The 20,903-nt window shown below is 41.4% G+C and overlaps 1 protein-coding gene across 5 annotated transcripts in view; it reads right to left on the bottom strand.

The window, feature by feature from the left end:
- Positions 1-20,903, bottom strand: part of ehbp1 (EH domain binding protein 1) — a 163,499-nt gene that overhangs the window by 22,212 nt on the left and 120,384 nt on the right. For all 5 annotated transcript variants that reach the window (XM_085296229.1, XM_085296230.1, XM_085296231.1 and 2 more), the window contains 3 exons: positions 15,275-15,413; positions 14,555-14,655; positions 11,795-11,918 (listed from right to left, as the gene is read on the bottom strand). In XM_085296229.1, the coding sequence (XP_085152355.1) occupies positions 11,795-11,918; positions 14,555-14,655; positions 15,275-15,413 (364 nt within the window). The remainder of the gene's footprint in view (positions 1-11,794; positions 11,919-14,554; positions 14,656-15,274; positions 15,414-20,903) is intronic.

Below are 20,903 nucleotides of genomic sequence, written 5' to 3'. Positions count from 1 at the left end.
CGGTGGGTTTGCAGGACTGGCGTGGACCAGATGTTACAGAAATTCTCAAACAACAGAACGAGTGTACATGGCGTGTTTGTGTGTGTGTGCGCGCGCTGTGTATGCCTGCCTGCATGCATGCATGAGTGTGTTTGAGGGCGGGAATAAATTAATGGCTGATTTCTCCCCTTGCTTTGATGGCATTAAGAGCCCTCTTCTTCTCAATGTGCCGCGTTAAATGCTTTTCTCTCCTTCTCTTTTCCATCCGTCTCTCCCTCTTTTTCTTGACAAGCAGGGCCACCCAGCAGAAAGCAACTGATGCAAAACGCCAGAGTAATCTCCCCCTCCATCCACCACCACCACCACCCCTCCCCGCTATCTTTAGTCTTTGACACAGTAGCCATTATCTGTGGGATTTAGTTAAACCAAACCTTCATGTATTTGTTAGGCCCTTGGTTCGTTTTTTCTTCTGACTGCTCTGCTTGAGTGTGGTCAGGCTGCGAGGAATCGGAGGGGCGGGGGTTACATCATCAGTACAGCCTGACGGAGACTCGTGGAGGGGGTCTACAATGCCATCTAGCTGGATCCTACTCATGATGGTAAATATGTTAAGCTGAAATGTGCAACCTTGTTTGTTTTTGCTGCTGCAAGAAAACTAAACCCAGACATTAAAGGCTCAAACATGATTGATTTAAGCCAAACCTGAAAAATACTGTGCGTCACTTCTGTTTAGCATTATTAACCCAACACTGATTCCAGTCAAATATGGGATAAAAAAAAAAAAAGAGAAAAAAAAAAAGAGGTTTCTTGACTTTTTAATAAAATTGACATCCTTAAAAAAGGTGTGGAATGAACCTAAATTTCCCCTTAACCAACCTAAATATTCCAATCAAACTTATTAATAATCAAGTCAAAACCAATGCGATTGTGCTAATGTAGCTAAAAATTATATTACCTAAACAGGTGTTTGACCAGTAAACAGGTTATACTGTATTATTTAGAGATACGTGCATTCAACTGCATTGTCTTTTGTCCAGTTTTAATCTCATAGCAACCATCTGCTACAACACAGACAATCACAATTAACATAAATGTCAGTCTCATTTCCACTCCCATCTCACATTAAAACCAAGGCTTTCCTCTCTGCCACATGCAGCCACAGACCTAAAAAGCACTGTAAACGAATCATGTTGAAACTCGCAGGTAAGCCAGGGCTCGGCGGGGCTAAACTAAGGTTAAGCCATGTGGTTTAGCTTCCCGGGAATGTGTTTACACACACACTGAGGTGTGAACCATTTAGGGAGCTTAGAGGGGTGGAGAAACACGAGTTGATTTAGCGCTAGTGTAAACGCCGGTACCTGTTGACGGGTGTTAATTGGGACAGCTTAAGACAAACAGCATAAATCTGTAGGGATTCTCAGGCTGGCCGAGCAATCATCGAGCTGCAGGAGAGCGAGCAAAATAAGGCTGGATATCAAGTTACTTTTTTCAATTAGTTTCAAACTGTTAGGCCCTAAAAGCAGTCAACAGATGTCTGTAGTCATGATAACTTATTTTTTAACCTGATATGAATAAAAAGATGCAGAGATGTCAAAAGAAATTCCACCAGACCCAAAGTCATTTCTACTGGGTTTGTATCTAAAAGAACAGAAATGAACAAATATTAATGAACCACAGTGTTTTAAAGCAGAAAATCCTAACAGCACTGTGGAAAAAAACAAACCAGATGTCAAACATTCCACCTGAAACGAACGCATATATACTGAAAGAGAAAAGAAATATATTATAAAAGGATTGTGGACCTTTTTTGAATATTTGGATTTCAAAGAGATGTTGAGTAATTAATTCATACTAGGTATGCAGTGTTTGCTTTGGTACACACGTTGAATGAACAAAAGTATTTTATTAATATTTATTTTCTATACTTGAACTTAAAATAATAAATATGAATAAATTAGGTGTCTTGATATGAATTGTCATGTATGAATATAAGAGGATAATTTTCTGTTCATTTTCGTTTTGTTTCTGATTTCTGATTAAATGCTGACATTTATTTTTAAAATATTAACAAAGATTATCATGAAAAAAAAGAAGCAAGCTTTGGATAATTTTTGTGTAGGCATAGGCAAAGAATAGTCGCTATTTTCAGCTTTAATTGTGACGCACAGCCTGGTGAAGCCACCTGTAGGTGGAGGATTTTTTGAATGAAGTAGTGAGAGTTTGTAAGATGTAGAGAGTGGTGATAACCCCCAGTGGAGGACCCCCCTCAACCTGCTGACAGACAGCTGCAGCCTTTTTAGCATAAGTGGCTCCGCCTGCTCCATTAGCAAAGAGAAGAAGGAGGGTGTGTGTGTGTGAGTGTGTGTGGGGATGGTGGGTGGGAGGGAGCTCAACCCCCCCTGGGGTAGATGTTAGAACAAATTTGAGGGGTGTCATATTACACGGCTTGTGACAAGAGGCCGAGGGGAGGTGAATGATGAATTTACTTAATGAATTAATCTGCGGACCAGTAATGGCTCCGCTAACAACATTAGTCATCCTTCTTACATCTCTGTGTTGCGATTCTTCCCTCATCTCTTCCTGTTACACAATCATTTTATCCACTCCTCCGACAGCCGTTTCCCCTCAGATATCAGCTTCTGTTTCCCATGGTTAGGTACATTTAACAAACTGAAAACTACCAATTAATAAAGTCTTTCGATTTCTTGATAAATACTCAAACTTTACATTGTTTTTAATGTGTTTATAAACACACCTTTCAATCTGGAATAGCCTTAAATTAACACAGACACCAACACCAGGCTGATGAAGCTTCTGATTCAATACACAGATGCAAAATTGCAGTGTTTAAATAGACATTTAAATGGAAATGTATTGGGAAAGACAGCTGTTGGTATTTGTAGCCTGGAGTGCTCATAACAATGGGGAAATGGGGAGGAGTGTGTATGGGGGGGGGGGGGGGGGGGGGTGATGACAAGCAGCTGTGTTAGCAAGTGAATGGTGTAATTACTGGCCAAACCTCTGTCATTAACCTGCATTGTGGAGTGCCACCACATCGGTTACCATAAGAAAGCCTTGATTAATTGACTGTAACGATGAAATTCAATTATGTTATTGGGCTGGAGTTTTTAAATGAAATAATAATCAATTATATAATGGAGGGAAAAAATAAACATCTTTAGCCAAAATGTGCATTGAAGGATTATCATTGAGAACAGGTGAAAGCCAGTAAGTAAAGTAAGAGATGGCTGAAAGACTGTGGATTAAACTCTGACAAGAGAAATCCCCCCCCACAAAAGAAGTCAACAACAACAACAAAACAAATCAGTAATTTATTACTCAAATTTAACAATTTAATTAAAAAAATCATCTATTTTCACTTTATCTGGTTGTGTGGATCACTGTGCTGCTAAAAAGATTATTTTTCTGTCCTCTGTGTAGCTGTGGATGTTCGCATGTGTGTGTAATTTCGACACTCGCTTGTCTGTGACGACGTGTTTGGCAGCTTGCAGCGTGCTTTGGACCGGCTGCTGCATGGGGTCTCAGGCGAAGAGGCAGCTGATGAAAGCGTTGGCGGGATGCTCCAATAAAGAGCAGATTATCATAAGCGGCCATTGTCCACCTCCGAATTCTCTCCAACAACCGCCCCCCGCCCCGGCCTCCTCATCTTCACTTACTCACCCTGTGGCTGAAAATGTTAATCGGCGCCATCACTGGCAGGAAACACAGATGGGCTGCCCGGCCCAGTGAACACAACTTTACCTAGTTCTGAGTAACCGTTATAACGAAAGAAAATATAGCTAAATGACACAGGATGATTTCTGCTCCAGTTTGGAAACAAATTTAACTTGCACGTCTCTGTACTAAGAAGCCACCCCCCCTCAACTCCAATCCCCTCCTTCCTCCCACCCTCCCGGTGACTCCATCCACCCGGCTCGTTTTATCTGAAGATTCTCAGACAATGCCTAGAGGATCCCATTCCCTAATCTTCCTAAAAATCCCCCTTTCATCCCCACTGTTAAAGAATGTATGAAAGGCTGACACCGAGCTGGAGAAAAGCAGGAGGGGAGGGGAGAGAAAGGAGGAGAAGAAGAAGGAGCAGCGCACATCTGGGAGTGAGGGTGGTGTTACTGCGCTGGACTGTGAGGGTGGAGGGTGGGAGGAGGACAGGAGCTCCACGCTGGTCGCTTGTGCTCAGTCCTTGCAAGTTGAGTAATTAAATTGTTTTGCTGCTCAAACATTCAAATGGCCGAGGAGATTAAGGGCATGGGCGGGAAAGGGAGTCTGTGTGTGTGTGTGTGTGTGTGTGTGTGTGGGGGGGGGGGGGGTGTTAATCTGTGTTCTGACCCAGTTGAACCTTAGAGTCACACACACACACACACACACACACACACACACACACACACACACAACACAACAAGAAAAAAAAAAAAAAAGCTCAAATCCTTTGTTTTGTTCCCTCAAAGGCAAGAAAAAGGCAATGGGGTTTTAAAGGAGTGATCCCTGGATTTCTTTTCTTGCCCCATAGGGAAGAACGGTGCATTTGCTCCTGAAGTGAATTCAAGATGACCACAAACACATTCCACCGTGGTCTAATACAAAACCATTCGATTGAAAGCGAGTGCTCTTTTCGTAACCCTGACAACAACAACAAGAAAAAGACCACGGGCTTTGAAAAGAAGGGAGCGCATCTTCTCTTGGCTGTGTCTATCTCAGTTGCCACGAGCTTAGCTTACGAACAGAGTCTGTGATTATGGATAAACAATAGTGGCAATCGTTCTGTGTTCAACTATCTCAATCAGAATTCACACAGTGGACAAGCTTTCAGCATAGCCTGTGTTTATTTTGGGAGGCTCAGGAGGAGAGGTGAATGTGGAAAATGTCTATCTAAGAATGAAAAAAAAAAAGCAATCAGAGGAAAACGTGAAAAGCAGCACCTGAAAAACAAAGTGACCGCTGATTAAAGCCAACACTAAACCCTCTCCTCTCCCTCCATCTTTCAGTGTGTGAACTGTAGAGGGTATTATACTCTAAACACTTTTTCTTCTCTCAGTGCTGAAAGATTAGACTGGTTATCCCATTAAAGTTGGTAAAATGCCATTCTTGTGTCTTTAAGCTCTCGTATAGGAGGTCAAGATGAGTCTGCCTGCGCTTACAAGGCGGGCACGGATGTAATCTGCCCAAAGTTACAATAATTAATGTTAAGCTTCTTCAGCAATACGTTTGTGAAAGAACCGGTCCTGATAATATACTTAAAGCTGCACATGCTGTTTGTGTTGCCACGACAAGAAAAGGCAGAGCTTGACGTGCACGCGTACTTGCGAGAGTCCCTCTGCCACTCACGTAGCTCAGCTTAAATCTTTAGTCAAACTATAAGCTGATGCTGCCACAATGCTGGATTAGGTCGACAGGCATGGGAAAGAGAGTGAGAAGGCGGCTCACTTGATGCTAAAGAAATATAAACTACACATGCAGCTACAACAGCATCTGTGGGATGACAAGCAAAAGGACACGTCGCTTAAAAAGGAGAAATTAATCTGAAATGCAATCATTGGTAAATTCCAACTAAAGATTATTTCTTTAACAGGGTGGCATTCATACTTTTAAGAGGCTGAAATCTGATTTACAAGTAGATGAAAAAGCTTTTGAAACAATATAGATGGATGAATAAAACTTGGACAAACGGGATTCAGAGCCACAGGTTGACATTTAAGCAGCTGCAATCCTCCACACAATCACACGGCAAGTCAAAGCGGCCAGCAGCCTTTTCCGATGTGACGGCATTGACAGTCCGTGCTGTCCCTTCCTCAGATACCGAGGGGGATACTGCATGTGTAAAGTACATTAAGCTCTTGCTGGAATCCTTCCTTGTGCCATTCTCCTCTCGTCGACTCTCAGACACAAAGGCAGATTAAAGGAGCGCACGCCATAAAAACCCTGTGTCAATCTTATCGGCTTGGAGTGCAATTTTTAAATGTATGTTAATCTGGGGGAGCTAAAACTCATTCTCTCCTCTCTCTGCTTGTTTATCTCTTATCAAATGCGCAGTAGGTGAGGGGCAGCTTTGCGGCGCAGCTAAGTGCCATTATTTGGATAATTGCATCCATTGTTGCTGGTTATATAGCTATTTGAAATGGGAGGTGTGTGTAAATAGGTGCAGGGGCCAGGTAGGGGGTGGCTGAGATATATTCAAAAAGAGGCCAGGGGATTTTCTGCGAAGGCTACATGATGCATTTGAATGCTTCTTCACACCTAAAGCTGAATTTTCAATAAGCAGTGTTTGATATGTTTTTGTCTGTGCAACAATAGCTTCAGAAAATAACAAATCCAAGGTCAGGAGCGTTACATGCACCAGAAGAAACACACTAACAATGAATGGTATCTTCACAGAAATTAAACACGTACAATGAAACCATCACAAACCGAAGCTTTTCAGTGTGTTCCAGCTCTTTTGCATTTCTAAGGTGGTCAGATACCCTAACAAAAGTTAAATGACACAGACAGCCATGCATAAATCATAAATAATGAATATGCTTCAGTTCAAATAGAAATCAATAAACTCCAATAAATATTTGGTCTACTGCAGGAGGTGAAACGTTCTCCTAATGTTGCATGTGTGAAGGACAGTACTCCCAGTGGTGCAAGAATAACAAGTTCATTAGTCGAGGGGGGGTGCCGCAGGAATTCAAATTCCCCCCCGACCCGGGCCCGGCCTCTGATTGGCTGGCTGCGTCGGCATGGCGAGACTCATTAGAGCCCAGCAGTAATTAAGAGTTGTTAGAAAGTGAATTCTCCAACCGCAGATTAGAAAATTAAACTATTTACTGATTACATATTAATAGAAGACAACAATGGCGCTTGCCATAAGCTTGGAAGGCAACCAAGGAATAAATCTGTGTACTTAATTACCATAAACAATGGGGGCATAGAAATGGAGTTTTATGCACACTCCCTCCTGTAATGTGTCTGATATCAGAAGACACTTGACAATTCTTGTTCAATTATCTCTATTATTTAATGTGCTGTGAACTGCCTCTGAGTAAATAAATTAACCACCCCAATTACTTTGGATTCATCTGGGGAGGGCCGCTGCGTAATAGAAAATGCAGGAGAAAGCTGCATTGTGCCCAAACCTAGGGGAGGAGGGGAGGTGTGTGGAAAAGAAGGGAGCATTTCTTTTTTTTTGGAGGGGGGGGGAAGGCTGACTGGAGAAACTGAGATTCACAGGGATAAAAAAGGAATAGAGAAAATGTAAAGACACCCAGAGTGAGAACGTCTATCAAAAACACATAAGATAGGTCTTTTAATTTTTAGGTAACCAAATTCCTGGTGGAAAAGAAGAACAAACTCTTTACAGACAGAAAAAGAGAATCTCGAAAATAAAAGGGGAGAGAGAATGACAAAGCAAAAGCATGTGATATCAAAGAAAGGCATACTGTGGACCAGCAGAGCACAGAGGATGTTCCCAGGCTTTCTGCTGCTGGAGCAGAGAGATGAACAATCAGTCATGGGTCAGTCGGTCTGTCTGTTCACATCTGCCCGTCACTCCTGCAGCGCTCAGCGTTACCAGAGCACCACTGCACACTGAGCTCACCCAAACTTACCTTGAGAGGTCTGAATCATATGATCAGATTCACTGCTCTGATTACTCTGCACATCCCCGCTCAAAGGGTCTACTGAGAGTCTGAACTAACTGCTTGCCGGTCTGCGTATAAGCTACGCACATATGCATTATTTAACTGATGGTTAACTCTGAGTCAATCAAGTCTATTTGTGCACGGCTTCAGACCATATTCTAAGCTAAAGCTCTCCTGTCCTATAAACAGTAGCTTGGAGGGGGGGGGGGGGGGGGTAGGTTCACGGCAGCTTTTTCACCACAGACTGCCTATCACAACAAAAACGCAGCTTTGGCACTGCAATGGGAAAAGAAGAAGTTGTAATAGGAAACAATGATCAGAGAGCGTTTTCAGAATGTCCAACTCTCCTTCTCTGCCATCACGGAGTCTTTCTGCTCCTCCATCTCTAGCCTGACTGCACATAAGGTTATAAAAATGGGAAGGTGACACCAAAGCATAGCGTCAGTGCTATTTATCAGCATGACAGCAACGATCACAACAATGATCACAATGATGTCAGTGTTGGGTTTAGGTTGTTTATTTTTGAGGTAAAAAATTCACATACCCAAGGAGTGAAGTTATGTGCTAATGCTAAGGTTGATTAGCAAGCTACATCCAAAAACTGTACAGGTGCAGTGCACAGGCACACATCTGATGATTAGTGCTAACAAACCGACAAACAAAATCCTAGAAATCAGGCAAAAATGTCTCGGAACACACAGCAAGCCATATTATTATTCAGATTGTACCAATGAAATGCTTCAAAAGGCATCAGCAGCACAAACATAGTGGTGAGGACCAGTACAGGGACTTCAGTTAGCAGAGGTACAGCTGCCTGCGTCGGGACACCAGTCAATCAAAGCAGTCCCTACAGGTATCCCCACACAGTAAAAACACATTTTACCAGTCTGTTTTTACCTTACAACATAAAGCACCTTGAGGCAACCCTTGTGGTAACTTACACTGAGCTGAACTGAATTTTAACATGGGAGTCTGCTGCTTTCTTTCAGCCACAGGGTTTGTTTTTACACATGAAACACATGAAATTTCGAAAGAATCGGGTTGGAATATTTTCAACAAATTTATCAGACAGCAGGAAACAGTCTGATTCAACACACTCCTAACTGGAATAATAGTTTTGGAGTAGGAGCTGCAACATGTCTGCAAGTCCCAAAAAGTTTTAGGCTGCAGTACAAGTTTGAAAACTACTCATCTTTGTGATGATCCGTCAGTGCACCTCTTCTTCTGCGTTCTGACCCGAGTTGCCCTTCTGTTAAAAATCTTCATTTGTGTAGTTTGTCTAATCTTTTGCTGAGATCACAACTGAACTTAAGCTCAATTAAAACACTGAAAGACCGTGGCAAAGCTTGGCTGCTGGCTCACATCTCTTCATGTTCCATAAACATCATTTTACTCTGGATTAGGATATCTGAAATTAAAGCTGACAGTGGAGTGTGTGTATGAGGTTTTTATTTCTTTGTGTTTTTGTTTTGTTTTTTGAAAAAAAGAGTTCTGAAGGTGATGACAGCTTCACTCGGAGAAGAGTAGTGTTGGTTATTTGTGAAGCAGAGTGTTATCAAAAAAGAAGGCTACCTGCTCAGTCGACTTCCTTCACCAAAATTTTAGTTTTTAACAGCAGATCACGAGTGTGCCAAATCAGCACCACAACGTCACACAGATGCCTGTCGCGTGTGATGACACTTGGTATGTATGTCTGTGCAGTGCCAGTGTAGTGTAAACCACATGGGCACGTGCACAGGGTGACGCTGACGCACAACGGAGGCAGATTTCAGAACCAGTTATTAGGAGAAACACGAGACAAAATAATTTGACCAATAAACACACCGGTGTGCATACACTGAGTGTGCTCATTGAACAACTACCTGCAATGAATAAAACACTTTGGTGGACACTCTCCCTAACATGGTTGCGAAGGAAAAAGGTGTCCCACCCATTATGAGCAAGTTATGACTAATAAATTTTCTCCTAAGCGGATGCACGCAAGCAAGTCCACACTGGGTAAAAATTAAAGGATGGCTACCTGCCAAAGTAAGGCTGGCAAAGCAAATGATATTTAAACCAAAAATATTAGCGTTTGGTTAGTAGCTACTAAAAAGTCTTTCTATGATCCCTACTAAAGCACCAGTCAGATGTGACGGATCAATAGTAGATATACTGCTTACAGCCAATCAGGCACAACTTCTGATATTCTGGGTCCTGAGAAAAAAAAATCTCTCTCATCTCTGACAGCATATAGAAAGGTGACCTGAGTTGCTGAAGTGATAAAGGTTACTTTAGTGACCACCTGTCATGGGTGAGTTTCAGCCTGAAGACTCCAGACTTTGCCCAAAGGTTCAATCCATAACCTATCGGATGAGTGCTGCAAAATGAGATATGAAAACAGAAATACACTTTCAGGAAGTGAGAAACTTTCCCTCATTTGATGCGACATATTGCCAGTGTTGTACGGATCTGCCTTACATAATGACTACTTCATCATGAATATATAAATATCCTAACACATCTTTGATCAGCGACCAAATGTGACGCTTAAAGGTCAGTTTTATAGTATATAAAACGTACCATATCACCTTTATATATCCTGATAGTGTATTGACTTGTGGAGACCACATTTTTTCGATTTCATTCCACACTCATGTTAGGAGGAGATGAAAAGCGACCAAGGTGAATTTCTCTTCGTGATATCCTTTTATTATTTTGTCCTCGCCTTCCTGTCGTCGCCCTCTTCCTTTTCTAGTGAATCACATTTTCAGGAGGGGACCGCGGGTATATATATTTATATAAAGAAAAATCTTTATGGCTGAAGGTGTTTGAAAGTAAATAACCTGGCGTCTTGCTGGCTAGTTGCCGCTTTAACAGTGGGTGAAGAAGGAGGAGGGGAAAACCCCCCCCCCCCAAAAAACCAGCCCTTCAGATTGACACAATGGCATGCGCTCCGACAGAGGGAGAGGGCACAGAGGCAGGGAGGGAGGCGAAAAGGAGGAAAACGACAACAACAAACAGAGGAGAGATATCCACCATATCAGGATCCAAATGGGATGGGGAAGGTGAGCGCAAATCCCACCGCCCCAGTTTCCTTTCTAAAAACCCCTTCTTCTATCCTCCCCTGTGTTGCCTTTTTAGGATTTCGGGGGCTAAATCCACCAAGTTAGACGCTGATATATCAGAAAGAGCATGAGAGCTGCTTCTAAATTACTACAGCAAATACTGTACCTACACTCTCACAACATTCACAGACATCAAAATTTTACACTTCTTGGAACCATTTCCCCCCCAGCAGCATTCTTGGGTGAGGAATGGGATGGTTTAGTATCACAAATAGGATGCTATTCTCCAATTTCAGTTAGGGACTCGACGGAGCCAAGGCCCCTCTTTTGGCTCAGCACACTGTCTCATGTCTTAACAAGGCTTTACCCCCAGCCAAATCTTAAATAAAAACCTTCCGAATCCGGCTCTGTACGCCAAACCAGATTGCTTTTTTTTGCGCTTTTTTTCGCGGGTGTGTAAGCATTTGTGTGTGTCTGTCGTGGATTTGTGAACTGTGTCAGTGCTCATGTTGTGTTACCTCATGTTTTTTTTTTGCCATTTCTTTGCCTCTCCCTCTCTCCTCCCTTTAACTCACCCCCGTCTTTCCTTATACAGCATATCAATGAAGGCCAGATATGTACTAGGGGAAGGAGGGTGTATGTGTGTAGCCGTGCATGGCTGAGCGCACTGTTCAATAGTGTGGATGCTGGCTGGCTGGCTGGGGCCGCGGCTGGCAAACGGCTGCAGCGGAGACTTCGGCTGGGGCTCCGCTATCGCACCCAGTTATCGTTTCCCCCATGAAGGGCTCCCTTATCACCCCAGCCCAGAGAGGTCTCCCTTCTTCTCCCATCCCCGAGACACACTCCCCCACCTCCTCCCTCCCCACCCACCCTTCCCCTCCCTTCTCCACCTCCTCCTCATCCCTCACCCCCCACCCATCCCCTCCTTTCATATACACCCAGCGCTCCGTCGTGCAACATTCAACCAAGAGGGAGGGTGACGAAGGAGGGAGGGCGATGAGGGAGGGGGGGGCTTCAAAGATTCTCTCTCACACAAACACACACACACCCTGGGCGTACATGGATGTGTGTTTGCGTGTGTACGCTCAATTTGCCAAAACAGTTTTTCCAGTGTAATTGGGCTTGGGGTACCTGTGTCCATGAGATAGCGCAGCCTCTTCTCCACGCGAGCTGCTCGGGCGTCTATGTGCCTCTGCTCGCTCTCCAGTGCAGACAGCTCCCCAACCACATACTGACTGGTGTCTTTGAACGCCTTCTGTCAACCGAGAGAGAGAGAGGGAGATAGAGACAGAGACAGAGAGAGAAAGAGAGACAGAGAGAGAATAGTTAGAGGAAGGAAGTATAGCTATATTAGACAAAGAGCTTTAATCCACATTTGTGAGTTCTACATCTACAAACCCACTTTATAGCCTTTTATTAACCACATTCCACTGTATTATTTTATTTTAACACTAAACACTTTGAAGTTTTCTTCAGTAAACATTAGTTATGTATATTAGGTGTGCTAATCATAAAATAAGCCAACTTATTCTACTTTGATAATAAAGCACATTGAAAAAATTCAGAATAAGGCCACAAAATTTCTTTCTCTAAACTTATTGCTTATCAGTTTATTTATGTGTGGTCCATTAAATATCCTGTTTTTTTTTTTTTTTGGGGGGGGGGGACCTGATAAGCTACATCTTAATAACACTCATCTTAACAATGTCAATGAAGAGTTAACAAGGAAACAGAAAACAGGCACTCACTCATCACTAAACGTCTTGCTCACTTCTTAAAGAGTGCCAGTATTTTGTTCGCTTTTCATGCAACAATTTATCAGCCAGTGTTGGCCCTGTTGACATCAGCAGATTTGCAAACAAGATGGGGCTTTCCCAAAATCAGTAGCAGGCATTAATCTGTAGATAGTTAACACTACTGCATCACAGCAACAGAGCTCCACTCTACCAGCTGGCTAAGGCCTTTCTGTGTGGAGGTTGCATGTTCTCCTTGTGTCTGTGTGGGTTCTTTCCAGGCACTCTAGCTTCCTCCCACACACCACAGACATGGATGTTAGGCTAACTGCTGATTCTAAAATGGCCATAGGGTGAGGTGGACTGTGAGCACGAAGAACCGTATGCTTTAGCCCTGTGACAGACTGGCAACCTGCTCAGGCTGTACCCTGCTTCAGCCCAATGACTGGGATAGGCTCCAGTTCACAAAAGTTCTGAAGATATGTTATGTATTTATGTTTTGCTCACACTAAATGCTCATTAACCACACGTTAAGAGAAAATCTCCAAAATCCAGATTATAGTACTGTGATCAAAGATTCTATCACTGTATCATGGGTTATTTTAACACTAAACTAAACACTGAGCTTTTCCTAATAACTGTTTGTTATGTTATTGATTTGAATTTAAATACTGGACGATATAAGTGTGTAAGCCTGGTGTAATGTACGATGAGGTCAGTTATTTTCATAAACAAGATTAAGTAGTTATCCTGAGTTATCCTATGAGCATCAGTGGGGGGCAGAGGCTTTGTTAAACTTCCAAAACTGTGCAAGTCATTAAAACCACCATTTAGCCTTCAGCACTTTGAAGTCAATGTACTTTTGCTTTAGGATGTCTGCATATCCAGTTTATTTACTCCACACTAAATAAACTGGTTAAGATGATTATTTTTTCGATTCAGCTTTCTTCAAGCTCACGACTTCTAATACACAGAGCAACATCAGCCACTCTACACACACACACCTCGCTCTATAACCAGACACTTACTACACACTCCATTTCTGACCTCTCTTCACCTCTGTCTCCAGGCTGTTTGCTATTCTTCAGAGAAACTCCTCTGAGTGAGGAAAAAATGTTTATTCAAATTCACTACTGAGGATGCATCCGAAAAAATATCTCTATTTTACTGCTGATGCACTTCATTTTTCTTAATGGGAAGTAGAACTAGAGAGCAGGAGAGAAAGTTTTTTTCTTTTTTCCATTCCACCCAGGCCAGCACTTTTTCCTCTACTCCTTCCAGCATGCGAGTGTGTGCATCTGTGCGGCTCTGCACACGTGTGATTGTGCAAGTGTGTGTGTGTGTGTGTGTGTGCTGATTCCCAACAGCCTTTCCCCCCTCCTCTTCTGTGCGCGCTCTCGCTCTATCACCATATTTTTCCTTGGCAAATCAATTTTACACATGATCAGCCCACTCCCCTTGCCGCGCTCGGCCCAGCCGTAATTAAGAGGAGGGAAATTACCATATATATTATATTAATGCAAACATCATTCAGCAGGTAATTCTTGGCTGATCGGGATAATGGAAAGGTTGAACACCCATTAACCCTGGGGCCCAGGCGCTGGGAGGAGGGTGCTGTGTGTGCGTTTGTGTGTCTATGTGGATGGGACTGGGGTGGAGGGTGCAGGGTCGAGGGTAGGAGAGGGCTGCTTGGGAAGAGATTCACCCCGTGGTCTCTGGTGGCACGCACACACATACGCACACACATAATAACATTCTTATAAACACATTCTTTGTGCACACTGCCTGGAATACAGTGTGAAATGTGTGCGAACACTTGAAGGACGTGAAGGCACACTTCTGTGCAAAGACAGAGCTGATATCTACCATTGTTATAATTAAAATGGCAGCCTAATAAATCAATACTTAGATGTGTGTGAGTTAAAGAGACGACAGTAGTGTGTGTGTGAGGGTATAGGAGTGGACAAGGTTAAAGTGGGGAGGCAACTTAAACTAGTAAGGTGACATACAGGAAATGGGGGGGCAATCAACCACTTCACATCTGACCCCCAAGGTCTTTCTTTTCTGGAGAAAGACCTGTGCTACTATCACACTCACACACTAGTTTGTTGTTGCAAATGGGACAAAACTGTATACACTACAGAAAATATGAACAAACCTCCTCTTCAAACGGTCTGCGAACATCAACCTCTATGGGTGAACCTCTGTCCTCCTCAGCCTTCTTCTGATCCTCAGGAACAGACTTCTGTCTTTTCATCTCTGGAACAATGAAGTTACATACACTAACAGGTGAGAAATCCACCTAATGTCATTTCAGTCTTTATATTTTTAGCTTTACATGAGTCACTGGTCAAAATAATCCAGTGATCCAGTATTTGTGGGTTTACAAAAAAAACAACAACACAGCTACATGGATCTTCATGATTGGTGTGAACACATCATGACAGGTGTATGTAACCTGCTTAGAAAAGCCTCAAATCTTCCTCTTAGTCAGTCATTTGAGCTGAATTGAGTATTATCTGTATTACATATTATATTGTATATAGTAGTCATCTTACTTTCTTTATACTTTCTTTATAAGATATTTTCTGACATTTTACAGATGACTCAGTTACATTATGCATCAAAATATCTTATAGTTACTGAGAAACCCCCACAGCTATAAACAAGCCTGCTTTCGAACGTTACTCTGAACAAGTGAATCCTTGTAGTCTTTTGAGGAGTCGAGTTACTGCTCCTCAAAATGTCTGTGGACGTCCTCAACAGTTAATTGCTGTGTGTGAATCAAGTGTCTCCGTATGCAAACATACCTCCTTGGGTAAACAGTGCATACATTGTGTTTGTGTGCTTGTGTGCTTGTGCTGTAACGTTCCCCCACCTGGTCTGCTCTCCACATACTGGCTGAAGGACTTGAGCTGTGTTTTCCTGACTGCAGAGTCCTTGTTGAAGACAACTGGGTTTCGCAACCTCTCCGTGGCTCTGCGCAGCCTCTCAGCTCTCAACTCCTCTGCATTATTCTGTCAGACACCGGGAAAGTCAGCGTTTAGCTTGGTCAAGTATTGCCTACTGACTCAGGAAGACAAAGACCATCAACGGTTGTTTCTATTTCTTAATTTGCAGTTCATGGCATCGCCAAACAAGGTAAACAAAGGGACATATTTTCGGTCAAAACTGCTTCAACACACAAATCATGCAATTAATAAAGCTAACCGTGAAGTAAGGAAAGAAATGCAATCATAGCCTAGTGAGCTGATGATTTTATTTACAAGGCAAGACATGTGGAGAGATGGATAACCCAACTGACAAACACATGCGGCTCAAAGAGACGCGCAAAGAGAGTTCAGACTGCAATAACAGCTGGTGCACAAAAGCTAAAACAAACCAAAAGCACACATAGAAACAGAGCTGATTGTTTAATTTTAAATTACAGGCAATGGCAGCAATTAGTCTGCTGCCTCTTCAAATCTCGTCTATTATTCTGTCAGACTCTACCAGTCACTTAGATATGCTCTCAACCTTTTATTAGGCAGTCGTTTCAAGATTTCAGAGCGGCTCTGTGATTATTGTGATCAAAAACACACATGCACACAAAACTACAGCACTGTAAGTGAACACACCAACTGACAGGCCATGAGATAAATCTGGTAGAAGTTGATATGTTAGCTACATTGTGATTTGTTTGCATGAAGCCCTCTGAAAATACACACACACACACATACAGAGGCGCACACACTCATTCATTCACTCCCTCACTCATGAGAGAGACAAAAAGGAGGCAATTAACTTGACTTTCAGCAAAACCTCGAGCCAGAAAATATATTCAGATTATGCAAAATGCAAAAAAACGCTATTGTTTTCAAAGCGAACATGTGTTAGAAAGGCACACGCTCGCTTCTCCCGCTATCAAAAACAGCATGCAGAAATGCTTTATTACCAAGCCCCCCAAATATGCCAAGCCGAGTGGAAAAGAAACCGACTCGGGCTAAGATTGACGTCGCAGCAACGTTAATAAGACGGCGAAACGTGTAATAAAGTCGACAATTAGAGCAAACATGTTCCACTGCTTGAAACAGGGGGAGATAGTCAAGCAGCGTGTGCAGTGCGAGGAGGGCTAATAGAGACGGGTGTGGGTGGGAAACGGCGTGTAGACGGGGAGTTGTTAGTTTAGCTTCAGATTATTGACTTTCAAAAACAATGTCAGCAATTAGTCTGTTCTCACTTTGTTTTGTCTATTAGTCTGTCAGCTTCCACCAGCCACTTAAAAACCTTATGTCAAGACAAATTGAGGCAAATTTATTTATGAAGTGTTATACACAAAAGCCCAATTAAACATTTTAAAATGTGAGGACAGCGCTCGCATCAAGGCAACACCAAGGCGATCCAGAAGGATGTTTAACTCTTACACAGCCATGGTATTTTAAAAACAAAAACACGATAAAGTGGAAAACTTTATCAGTGCTCCTGCTTCCTTTATCTATGAGAGATATTATAAAATGCTCTTATGTCATTAATTATGGTTTTTAGTCACATTTCGGTTTAAAGGCGTTATGGCACCACATTTACACCTGCTCTTTATGCCATACTTGGTAGTTTAGAAGTGCAAACAAAGATCATCACCAGTGAGAAAACTGTGCTACAAACTGTCCAACTACCCCTGAAAACAGCGCGTTTGTCAATCGGCAAATACTTCAGGAATGGACATTCACAATAAAATCTAAGTCTATAATGTTAAGAAAACAAAAACAAACAACCATGCCACACCATTTCCTGGGAAAAAGCATTTCTATGACACACAAATGTAATGAATTTCTGGGCTCACAAATGCCTCCATCGGATGACCTTAAAGTTAAATTACTTATTGAGGGAGAAGTAACGAGGAACAGTTATCAAAGGGTTTACTTCCCTCTGATCTGTCTCCTCTCCATTGTCCTATCAAAGTAAAGGTTTAAAAGGCCAAAAATATATTAAAAACAGAATGCACCACTGCATGTGTAGTTCATCCAGAGTGTATGATATTAGATGATATATGATATAAGGTGAGGATCTTGCTTCAATTTTACGTCTTTAGTTCTAACTAATAACAAAAAGTAAAAAAGGTAACAGTCGACTCAATAAAGGTTAAATAATTGTGCTTGATGTTTTTTTGTTGTTTTTGTTTACTGTGTACCCTCAAATCATTTGCTGACATCCTCAACAGGCTTCTTAAACTCAGTCTTCAAAACTATGAGAATTTCCTGTTCTACATCTTCCAATTAATGTTGCCAAAATGTGTTTTGTTTTTCTGCAAAGGTTTGAACTTTGAGTGTTTAAACAAGAGAGAAAAGTGTGAAAATGTTCGTGCCTGTCTGAGAAAAGTGTATAAAGTGTTTAGTGAGGGGTTTACACCCTTAAAACATCTATAATAATTGTAAAAAATAAAGTTGGCTACCTGGCAGATTTCACGTATCGCGGGTTATTTTTAGAACGTAACTACCGCGATAAACGAGCGACCACTATTTTACAGAGACGAATCGTGATGCCGTTTGAGATCACGATGATATTTTCATACTAATTTTTCCCACCTCGAAATTCATTTTGCTGTTCTTTCTCTTAAATGCTCTTTAAAGTGTTAATACGATGAGTAACTCTAGTCCTTAAATCCCAGCAGTAAACAGAGACAGCAGCATGTATCTGCCCTCTGTTTACCTGATACTTTCTTGGGCTTGGTTACAGAAATAAGGTGGCTTCCTATTGGTTTTAGCACAAAGCATCACAATCACCCGCCAATCCTGGCTTTGCTAAATCAGCTTCCTGTTTGAGTGATTTTAAAATTTTACTGATTGTTTTTAAGCTTAAACTTAAATGGCACTGTGCTTTTGCCACCCAGTCTGACTTGTTTGAGTAGATGAGGCTGAGAGAATCGGTGACTTCCTTTATATCAGGGATGTGAAACTTATATTACATCATCTGCCACTTTAATCTTGGGTGAGCCAGACAAGTGAAGCTCCCCCATGTGTCATTGTAAAGAAGTTTACCTGCACATTTAATCCTGGAGATATCTTAATATATATATATATATATATATATATATATATATATATATATATATATATAAAATTAGTGTAATTACAACAATATGTCATTTTCCTACCTGACAGAGAAATGCTGCTGTAGTAAATCAAAGAAATTTGTCAGCATGTCACTTTGATCTTAAAAAGTAAGTAATACATGTGCAAAATTATAGACAAGTTAGCTGGTAGCTCATTATCCATAACATCTTGTAGTTGTGATAAGACAGGTTTTTGTGGACCTAATGTAATGCCCCCCAAAAAGAAAATTCTATGGTAGACAGTGAAAAAACAGGAACTTTCTGTCATTTAACAGTTTATATATATTACTTAATTACTTTTGTGCATTATGAATGGCCATGGGAGAGATATTTATTAGTGTAAAACTTATGAAAATATAGTTAAAAGTCCAAAAATCATGGCAGGGGCCCCTAGACCTTCTGTTTGACAGCCCTGATTTAAATAATTTAACACACATTTTTATAAGCTTACTTTAAAGTGATTTCCTCTTCCTCTGATGATGATTATTACTAATCATTTATTTATTTCATAATATGCATTTTGCTTTGTGCATTTTTTTTAAACTTTAAGTTACTATCCATTTTGGCTTTCTCTATGTATTCTGTATATATGTATGAAAATCATTCCTGCCTGTGGCCATCTCCCTGTACAACGCATCCACTTAACACACTGTTTGCTGCTACAGCTACACATGTTTCTTTTCCAAATATTTATTTATAAGTGACTTATGTATGTATGTATGTATGTATGTATATGTATATATTGTACTATTCTTAGTTAGCGTATTGTCTGTCTTGTCTTAATGTTGGTTTAAAATGGAGCACTGTAACAAAAAATAATTTCCCCCAGGGATCAATAAAGTATTCTGATTCTGATTCTGATTCTGAAAATGTTATTATTCGCATATATAAAGATGACAAGATCCATTTATACAGACAATCATGTCAAGCGTACAGATCTACAGACTTAAACATATTGTGTTAGAAATATAGTTTAAGCAAACAAGAAATACAAAAGCGTGATGCAAAGCAGCTGAAAACTTAGTGCTATTGGTCATATAAAAGACAAAGGTCCATCCAGTTAGTGATTTTATGAATATTTCATTTGTTTGTTTAAGGAAAAATGAAACAATCACTGATAATTGGATGTCAACGGATTTGTTGGATTAATGCTCCTGTCCTTGTCATATTTTCATGAGGATGTTTTTTTTTTAAAGATTTTACCACACTGAGTGGTAAAAGCTGAAGCTCTAACAATATGTGGAGGGAATGGTTTATTTAGCAAAAGAATAATCTAATCCCTGGGGAGACTGATTAGGGCACTGGGCCTGCCTCTCCAATTATTACATACTGTTTAACTGTTGTGAATTGTGACTTGTTCACTAGACTACAACTACAGGTTAAACAGCAGCCACTCTCTTAAAGTTCAGCAGCTGCATTTCAACCAAAAGACAAAAAAAGAGAGAAAAAGAATAGTCTTACATTTCTCTCTCAGCCACACACACCCCCACAAACACACCCACCCACAATGCATACCCACTTGGCTACCCCTCTGTCTCCTTTTTACGCTTTGGGACGAGCAGATATTGGGGTGTAATTTTTACTTTCTGCCGCTCCCCTCTGCATCACTTATCACCGCTATCATCTCTGTGTTGAGCTGTGGCAAGCTGTGGCAGTGGTGATTCAGGGCTTTTGGTGCATGTGAGTCTGTGAATGTGTGTGCATGGGGCTGCGTGACTAATGTTGCAGTCTGCTGAGCGTTGCATGCCCTTATCGTGCGCTGCCGAGGCTGCGCATACACACAATCGCTAATGAGAGGACGAGTGCGTGTGTGACGTTCCTGCAGGTCGTTCCAAAGGCCTGAAGGACTTTTGGGAGACCCGATCCTCTTGGGACAATTTATCCATATTTCAAAGGACAGAAAAAATTAACCCAGTCAGCTGACGAGGGAGAACAGACATGATTATTCACATTCGCACACATTTACTGTAAAACTATTACTTTAGTAGTTGCACCAAACTTAAGTTAAAACTGGAGATGATAAAAGCTGCACAAAAATAGAGCAACAGTATTACTAAATTCTTGTGTACCATCTTTACAACAGATGGCAGAATTGCATAAATTATATATTCCTAAAAACTTCTCGAAGATGACAAAGATTAGTGCCAGTGTGGCTCTGTTAGGCTTAGAAATGGTTTAGAAATTTTGGAAATTGCACCTGAAATAAACAATCTTTAAGTTGTTCGTACTATTCAGTAACCTAATCAAGCACTCATGGTTTCCAGTGCCCAGAAACCAGGACTGCTCTGACTTTTGTTATTTTATATAAAAAGCGGCAACATTCAAGAATCTAATGCAACTTATCTTACTCATGCCTTTCACCTTGTAAGAAATAAATGAAGAACCAAGAAAATGCTCTAAGTTAACACTGTTTTACCTG

The sequence above is a fragment of the Mchenga conophoros genome, linkage group LG13 (genome assembly GCF_057382185.1).
Source record: "Mchenga conophoros isolate Kocher_MC1m ecotype Shallow Benthic linkage group LG13, M_conophoros_male_GT1.1, whole genome shotgun sequence".
NCBI classification, from domain to species: domain Eukaryota; kingdom Metazoa; phylum Chordata; class Actinopteri; order Cichliformes; family Cichlidae; genus Mchenga; species Mchenga conophoros.
The sequence above is the reverse complement of the archived record's forward strand: the minus strand, read 5'-3'. Positions and strand labels throughout refer to the sequence as shown.